The sequence below is a fragment of the Corvus brachyrhynchos genome, unplaced genomic scaffold (genome assembly GCF_000691975.1).
Source record: "Corvus brachyrhynchos isolate BGI_N302 unplaced genomic scaffold, ASM69197v1 scaffold115, whole genome shotgun sequence".
In the NCBI taxonomy this organism is placed as follows: Eukaryota; Metazoa; Chordata; class Aves; order Passeriformes; family Corvidae; genus Corvus; species Corvus brachyrhynchos.
The window spans coordinates 730,150-738,722 of record NW_008239553.1 but is presented as its reverse complement, the minus strand read 5'-3'; the positions used below and the strand labels follow the sequence as shown (position 1 = coordinate 738,722).

Below are 8,573 nucleotides of genomic sequence, written 5' to 3'. Positions count from 1 at the left end.
GCCGCTGCGCAGCCCCGCGCAAGCCCCTCCCCATATTAGCAATAATTAAATAAACCGGACCTCAAGCTGAGCGTGGGACACCCGGAGCGCAGGGGGTCAGCCGCACCCGCTCCCGCCGGGGCTTCCCGGGGCTGGAAACCCCCGGGCCACGTGCAGATGTTTCTTTCAATCCTTCTTCTCCCGGCTGCCTTGGCTTGCACGCTAAGGCCGTGCTGCCAAAATTTACAAACCAATAAAGGCCGAAGTGCGGCGGGCAGCTCTCGGCACCGAAGCAGAGGCGAACCAGCCCATGCCCACCACAGGAGGAGGATCACGGGCAGCAACAGCGCCCGCCCGGCTCTTCCCTGAGCCCTCTGAGCTCTGCGGGTGGCAGTCAAAACAACCCAAACACCCTGAGAGGTTTTTCGAGTTCCTTACCCAAGGACCAGGAAGGGGTGGAGGGGTCAGTGGGGCTGAGGCACGGGACTGCAGCTCTTCCCCAATGTGCCGCTTGTTTTTCAGGAAATTTCTTCTTTCCAGGAAGTCCCTACTGCCTACTAGGCACTTTACATGGAGAGTTTTTCAGAACACTGCCTTTTGTTTACCAGGAAGTTTCCCACTTCCTAAAAAATCCCCTGCTGCTTTCCAGAAAATTTCCCAATCACTTTGAGGCTATGTCCTCCTTGTTTCCTGGGAAATGGCTTTGTTGCTCTCTAGAGTACTCCATTCCTGTCTACGATTTTTACCTCTGCTTAGAGGATCTCCATTGCTTTCCTAGGAAATTTCCCCATGACTGTTACTCCCTGGTGAGAGGAAAGCTCACGTCTTCACAAACAATTGGATGGGTGAAGATGTGGGTGTTCACATCTTTGAAATGCGTCCTCATGTCTCTCCTAACTCCGGGCCGCAGGTTTGTTGCAGAGCCCACACAGCTTGGCTCCTGAAACAGACACGGGTCTGCACAAGCCTGAACCTCGGAGCTTCGGGGTACAGCAGACAGCCCAAGAGAGAAAACCCCGCAGGCGTGTGCCCCGGTGGACTCTCTCCCTTTATTCGAATAAAGTGGCAGGACTCCTCTGTCTCCTTTTTGGACACAAACCTCTGGCATTTGTGGATTTTCCTGACACTGGGAAGCAAGACATTATTTCCCAAGAAGTATCATTCATCCTCTCCAGGCAATTCCCCTTTTGCTATCCACCAATTCCTCCTTTGCATTCTGGGAAATTTCCCCTCTAGGAAATATCACTGTTACTTTCTTCAAAAATGTCACTTCTGCTTTTCAGGAATTTCCCAGGTATTTGAGGAAATTTCCTCCTTGCTTTCTTGGAATTTCCCTCCTTTTATTTCTAGGCTACCCCCCTTCCCCCCCCCCCATAGCCTTGTATGAAATTTCCCAATTACTTTCTACAAATTCCCAGAATATTTCTCCCTTTGCTTTCAAGGACTTACCCCTAGTCATCGCATGGAAATTCCTACATTGTCTTACAGAAAATTTCCCCTTTGTGATCCAGGATATTTAGCTTTCCAGGATGGTTTCCCTTTGTTCCAGGAATTCCCCTATTGGTTGCCAGGATTTTTCCTTTTGTTTTGCAGGAATTTCGCCCCAGGGTTTTAGGAACTTTCATCCTTCTGTCCCAGGGAATTCCACAAACCAAAACTGACCCAAGCACCTGAACCCAGGACAGGGGCATTCCGCAGATCCAGCAAAATGAATTTAAGGGCCGTGAACACTGTGAAACCCAAAGAGGAGCCAGGAGAGCCGGGTCAGGGTGGGAGCAAGGGACAAGGCTGACATGGAGAAGGTACGACTGGAAAGGGCCCAAGGTGGGTGGAGGACCCTCTGCCAGAGGAACAGGTGGGAAGAACAAGGAGTGGTGCTGGCTGATGGCTCCTGCCCCAGGGACAAGCGGCACCCTCGGGGAGGGGAGCAGAGGCGTGTTTATTTACTTTCATTCCTCAATGCTGCAATCAATGCAGAGAGGTTTCAGTTAATAGGTGATTAATTAATCTGATGGGAATGCTCCCATTTTAAACTTTTTTTTTTTCTTTTTGCAAGCAGGACCCTGCGCAGCCACAGCCACTATCCCCTGCCACCTTCCCAGGTCCTGCTGACTCAGGGACGTGTCCTGGAAGCTAAAAATCAGCCTAATTTAGGTCACCAGCTCCTGCACGGTGGAAGAAGAGATTTCAGGAGGAAGAGTCAGTTTTACAAAGAAGTTTTTAAAAGCATCCCAAAGGACAAGGAGAGCTTTCCCTGAACCTTAGACATTCACTGCACAAAATTTTCCTTCAAACTTAACCCCACCATACAAACCTGCACTCCACACGCATCCCTGCAGCCACAAGTCACCCAGGTTCAGGGGACAGTCCTTGCAGGCAGAAGGGCAAGCTGAAACCCCACAACTTTTATCAGCAGTGTCCCTTTTGGGGACCCTCCCTGTAAATCAAAAAGCAGCAAGGAATGGGGCACCTTAAAGGAAAAAAAATAAATCTTTCTCTTTTAATCCACCCAAGGGAAATCCAGAGCAAGAGCAGCATCACAGCACTACACACAGCACAGACATCTATCATCGCCTTTGCACAGATTCCTTCCCAGTTACACGGAGAAGTCATTAAAAGAAAAAAAAATTATTCACATATGCAAAGTGACAAGTAACAAATCAGCCACAGAACAACTTTTTCAAAGAGAAAAAGGATGCATCAAGGAAGAAGGCCCTCAACATACAGGTTTCATGAAAACCTAACCCCAAGAATGGTCAAACAGGTGGTTTTCTTTTAAACATTAAAAACAAGGATTTTTAAAAATTAATTTAAATACACATTCAAAACACAAACACCAAGCAGGCGCCTGGAGAACAAAGCAATAAAAAGGAATGAAAAGTGAATTCAACCAGTTTAATTTCAACACCGAAGTTGGGTGGATCGCACCAAATGGAATAAATAACGGAGAAGATCACACTGGGTTGGTAGATCTCACACTTAAGACCATTTAAACTAGAATTAATTACACAGCCCAAGAGAGTACTGAACGAGGAATTCCTCTGACAAGGGATATTAGCTGGGGCAGTGTCCCTTTCACAGAGCAGGTTGTAGGTGTGGATTTGCCCCCTGCCACCCACCACCAATCCCCACCCCAGGAGCAAACAGGATGGTGGTGTGATGCAGAGGACTCGCCCCCACAAGTGATGGACACACAAACAGCTCCTTGCTCAGGGAATGGGAATCCTCTGCCTCTTCCACACCCGCTGGCTCCAGTCACACCCAAGGCAAACATCAGAACACAACCAGACCTTGTGCTCTCACCTGGCAGGGTGAGCCCACAGGCACAGCATTTCTGCTACGGCTCCCCAAGGTTGATCAGCTGATCTAGACCTGCAGCCACAGCTTTATCACACTGGGGATAGGCAGGTTGAAGGAATGTAAGTGGTTTCTTGTTGTTTGGTTTTCCCTCCCCACAACCCTGCATTAAAAAAAAAAACAAACAAAACCCAAACAAAAACCAGAACCAAAATAAAACTAAATAAAACCCCCACAAAACGAAACAAACAAAACAAAAACAAAAAGCAAAACCAAAAAGACCCCCCAAAAAAACCCAAACAAATAAAACAACAAAATAATCCCCAAAAAACACCCCAAAACAAAAGTAACTTGATCCCAAGTTCCTCTTCCTTCCCTGCCTGTAGCCAAGCAGGGAAGCACCTTTGGACATTCATGTGATCCCACAGACATGTTCCCTACAGAGCAGACATCTTATTTCTGCACCTCACCCGGATGTGCCTGTGACACCTAGTTAGGAGGGACATCCCTTTGCTTTAAAACAAAAATAATTACAAAATCAATAGGAACAATCAGAATTCATTTAAGTCCAACTCGTTTTTAAAAAGGGAGAAGGGAGGACTGAAGGTTTTCAGGCCAAGGAACTTGCCAGATCCAGCATCCCCCCCACCCCTGCCTCCAGCAGCAATGAGATAAGACCCCTTTGTGCAGCATTCACTCTTGACCCGAGGTCAGCAGAGCCAAGAAGGTGCTGAGGGGACACAGCTGCCCCTCCAGCTCCTCCTCAGACAGCTGGCAGCTTCAGGAAGAAAGGGAAACTGAGGTGGATGAGGGTTGAAGCTATTTCTTTCCCATCTCTCCTTCTCCCCAAGACTGAGAGGAGACTTCTGCGTCTGCAAACCCAGTCTGTGCTCACCAGTGTCCTTAAGAATGCATATTTAAAACCAAAAAATTGGAAATTAAGGAGAGAGAGAGAGAGAGAGAGAGAGAGAGAGAGAGGGGTGCATAATTAAGTATTGTCCGTGGAAGGAGCGGGAGGGGGCAGGCTCCAGAGGGAGCAGAGAAGGGACTCTCTCCCTCCCCATGTTGCCCATCTGGACACCAGGTCCCTTCGCATCCCTGCGCGAACCCTTTGTGCTGTTGCTCTGACATCGATCGACACGGATGGTGAACACGGGGATGAATCCAGCGCTGCAGAGGGCGGGAGGGCACACGCAGCCACTCCAGGGCTAGGCCCGGTGCTTGGGGAGCATGTCCAGCAGGAAATCCGCAATGCCGATGAAGTAGACAACTTGTGCAATGCCAAAGAGAGGAGCAATGACCAGGGCTCGGCAGTAGGCCCCTTTGAAGAAGGCCGTGGGCCCTTCCCTCTGCCAGATCTTCCTGGGGAGAAATGACACAGACAGGTAACTGTCCATCCCGCCCCTCCACCGTGCCAGGAGAGCCTTTGGCCATGCCCTGGCTTTCTACCTCCCTCCAGAGACTAATCCCAGGCAAGTGCTGTTGCCTGGCACAGCCTCCACAGCAAATCATCCATCACTGCCCAAGTGCTCTGCAAATGGCCATGCAGAAAATTGCCCCATCCCTACATCTGGCTACATACAGGAGTGTCTGCCTATGTCTGGAAGCACAGCTAAGACAACCCCATGCTTGCATTGAGAGGTCACCCTGCTCAAATCTCCCCCCTCAGCATGGGACAGAGCCAGATGGCAACAGATTCTGGATACCACAGAAATACAAAAGCAGAAAAAGTCCCTTTATGTTTGGAAGCAACCAGACCATAGTTCAGTAAAGGATCAGAGAGAAGATAATGCAGCTGGAGACAGCTCACTCTGGCAGCACTCCTGCAGACACTGTGCAGAGCAGTCCCAGGAGGGATATGAGACTCAATACTGTAGGATTTCCCAACAGTAGGGCCTTGGGAGAGACTACCACAGCATTGCCTCCCTTTGCAGAAATGAAATCTCAGTGTTATGACTACTGGGGTTTGGACAGAAGTATTTAAATATAAATGGTATGTTTTTCTTGCTCAGTATAGGAAGAAGTTCTCTTTTACAAAACTATATATATATATATACATCTGCTCATATATCTGTATCTATCTCCAGATAGACAGATAGACTGATAAAAGCACAGGTTCAGAGGGAACACGAAGCAAAGCTGCTGGTTGGGTCTAGAAGCTGCACTTCCTGCTTGGCAGCAGGCAGCAGCAGATGCCAAACACCTGATGTGGTGCCTCTGTCATGAGGAGTCTTACTTGGTGCAGTCCAGGATCCCCGAGTAGGTGTCCTCATTCACTCCTCTCTGCAAGGACTGCAGCCGCGTTTTGATCACTGGGGAGGAAAGAGAGGGGAGACACTGGTGAGCACTGGGAGCGTAGCAGGCAAGAGCCACCCTGAGAGCAATGGCTTTGAAACAGTCAGAATGAGATTACCAAGAATACAGACCATTTTCATACATTTACCAGGGAAAAATGAACCCATTCCTTTATAAATGGATAAAAGAAACACAAAGCCACCCAAAATCCAACCCCTCCCCTGTTACAGTGGGGATTCTGTAACACGATGTATCAAACAAGGAGTCCTGTGGAAAAGAAATATATATGGACCAATTCTTGATAGATGTTTCAGAGATGTTTATTTCTCCAGCCGCATGGCCGGGGCTCTGCCGAGGAACCCTCACAGTCCGGCTGAGGGTCCTTGCCCGCGCAGGGGAACACAAAACAACAAATGGGGAACAAGGCTGACCAGGGGCAGGGAAACCCCGTGTCTCCCCCCAGGGCGCCTCTCCCAGGGCTACATGGTGGGGGGGAGGGACCCCGACACTCCCCTCCCTCACTGTGATCAAGGTTTCAAAAGCTGACTTAAACTTTAAACCTTCCAAATTCAGGTATCTCTCTGCAAAGTGGGAATTGATTTTCATATGCTCACCTCCTTCTGGAAGAGGTATCTAAAATACACAATTCTGCTCCTATGTTTCTTCACACCTTGGAGCATGTGCAGTGTTGGGGAGAGAGCAGTTACTTTCTGGTGTTTTTCACAGGAGAGAAACCCGAGGTGGTATTTAAGGCAGATGCTGTGGAGCAGGAGAAAAGGCCACAAATCTGAGGCTTCCCCTGTTGGTCCCTGACCATATGCTTGTAAGTGGTCTGCATATTATCACTCCACATGGAAATGCACCTTTCCAGGGTGTGTCTGCAGCCATTCCTGCCAAGAATGACTGAAATGAATGACACTCTCTTCCCAATGTGCCAAGCGAGTACTGCAAACCTTTGTGTAAGCTGTGGCCAAAGCCGTAGTAGCTCAGCTGAACTGAGCTGGAGGCAGCAGAGCTGTCCCCTCCTGCACCTCCCTTGTGCTCATGCTGAAAAAGGCTGGCACAGTCACCCTCCTCCTCACCTGGCCCAGCCTGGGCCTCTGACTCCTGTCCCTTGGCAGCAGGCCACCACCAGAGGCTCCTTAGGACTCACCATCACAAGGATTGACAGCCACTGCAGCCGTACTACCAGCCACACATCCAGAGAGGAAGGACACGTAGAACGGAGCCTTGACATTGGGGTCTTTCTGTCCCAGCTTGTTCAGGTTTGCAAACAGTGGGAAGTAAACAATGGAGAATGGGACATCCCTGCAGTGGGGCAGGAGGAAAGAGAAAAAAGAAGAACAAGGATGAGCAAAGTCAGTGTGGGACACCAACAAACTGAGCAAAGGAAGGGCTGCAAGCATCACAAATTGGCAGCACAGCCATGAGTGCAATGCAGATATCCTGGCTCTGTGATTGCAATTCAGACAGGAGCTGAAACTCAGCAGGGCAAAAGTGACTGCACAAAGGACAACAGGTCCATGGGAGGCATGCAGCCCTGCAGGATCAATGGGCTCCCCTTTTTTTCAACACTCAAACCACAGACATCAGCACATTCAGAGGTCAATTGTTTTGACCACTCTTGTTAATTACGAGATATTCCGTCCTGCCCGCCATCCCATGGGGCACTGCTTTAACTCTACCTTTCTTAAAGCTAGAGGAAAGTCACTCTGTGAAAGCCCAGACAAAGAGTGTCAGAGCAGGCAACAGTCCTTGCATCCAACATGCTCTGTGGGCCAGATCCCATTGCACACTCTGGGGCCTCAGGCTGACAGTTTCACTTTGCTAGCTCTCAAGGACTTCTGCACAGTGTGAAAATATAGACCATGGGGCAGACAAAAACATTCCACAGAAAGCAGCAGAACTAAATCTTCCAGGAACAAAAAGGCAGGCTCCCTCACTTCTCTGACCTTTCCTTCTTTAATGTACAAAAGCTGTGCATGGAAACTGAACTAAACCAACCCCACACCCACTGAAGCCAACACCTCCTTTGCAGGCTCATCGCTGGGATGGGTGGTGCCTTAGGTCCAAGACTGGAAACACCAAGCCCACACCATCGTACCTTAGCAGCGTGGCTCCCAGGCCCTTGTAGAGTCCGGCGATGCCTTTGCTCCGCAGCAGCTCCCTGGTTATCTGGGTGGCTGTGGTGCGCGTTTCCACCGCCGGCTCGGCCGCCGCCGCCGCGGGGGAGGAGGAGAGCTGGGCCTGCGCCGCCATCAGCTTCTTCTGTGCCGCTGGGGAGCAGAGCGCCAGCACCGGTCTGCAGGGTGCCCAGCAGCAGCCTCCTGCTGCCCGGTGCCGCGGGACAAGGGACAGGCAGATCTCCAGGGGCAACACAACATGCAGACAAAGGCCAGGCAGGTGCCCTGCAAGCTCTTCCCCCACTCTGCCCATCTCCCTCAGCCTGTCCCGGTCTTGGACAGTGCTGCCACACCACAATGCTGTCGGCTGCGCTCTCCCACCAGCTGGTTTGCCCAAGCAGGAGCATCCTGTCATGCACCATCTCTGCAGTGCAGAGAACAGGAGCTGCTGTGAGCAGGCAGGGGACAGTCCCTGCCTCCCTGTGTGTCCCTGAGCTGCCAGTACAACAAACTAAAGATGTGCATAAACGAGACAGCTTCCAAAGTTCTGTTCTTTGCCTCTCTCCCCTGAAAGCAATCATTAACCTGGGGAGTTTCTCAGCCACATTTATGAACACATCCTGGTTTCTCCCACTTTTCCAACTGATGCACTTCGGCCCTTTGGCCAGAAGATGGAGAACACTTCGATCTGTAGGTAATCCCCAGCACACCACAGCTCTCCTGCCACACAGAGAACAGGCTGTTCACAGCATCAAAAACCTCTCCTGAACCCTCAAACCATGGCTTAAATCCTTCCAACATTTTAAAATAATACGCACAAAGAGGATAAGGTCTGCAGTAAAACCAGTGAAGAGAGAAAAGAAAAAGTAAATCTGTGAT

At 50.1% G+C, this 8,573-nt stretch overlaps 2 protein-coding genes across 5 annotated transcripts in view; both read right to left on the bottom strand.

Annotated features, from left to right (window-relative positions):
• Nucleotides 1–1,438, bottom strand: part of IRF7 (interferon regulatory factor 7) — an 8,201-nt gene extending 6,763 nt beyond the window's left edge. The window contains exon 1 of the mRNA XM_017741601.1: nucleotides 1,429–1,438. Coding sequence (XP_017597090.1) covers nucleotides 1,429–1,438 — 10 coding nt within the window. The remainder of the gene's footprint in view (nucleotides 1–1,428) is intronic.
• A 2,376-nt stretch (nucleotides 1,439–3,814) lies between these two features.
• Nucleotides 3,815–8,573, bottom strand: part of SLC25A22 (solute carrier family 25 member 22) — a 41,367-nt gene continuing 36,608 nt past the window's right edge. For all 4 annotated transcript variants that reach the window (XM_017741688.1, XM_008639360.2, XM_017741689.1 and 1 more), the window contains exons 7-10: nucleotides 7,676–7,847; nucleotides 6,725–6,879; nucleotides 5,513–5,588; nucleotides 3,815–4,638 (exon numbers count right to left, since the gene is read on the bottom strand). In XM_017741688.1, coding sequence (XP_017597177.1) covers nucleotides 4,485–4,638; nucleotides 5,513–5,588; nucleotides 6,725–6,879; nucleotides 7,676–7,847 — 557 coding nt within the window. In that variant the 3' untranslated portion in view covers nucleotides 3,815–4,484. The remainder of the gene's footprint in view (nucleotides 4,639–5,512; nucleotides 5,589–6,724; nucleotides 6,880–7,675; nucleotides 7,848–8,573) is intronic.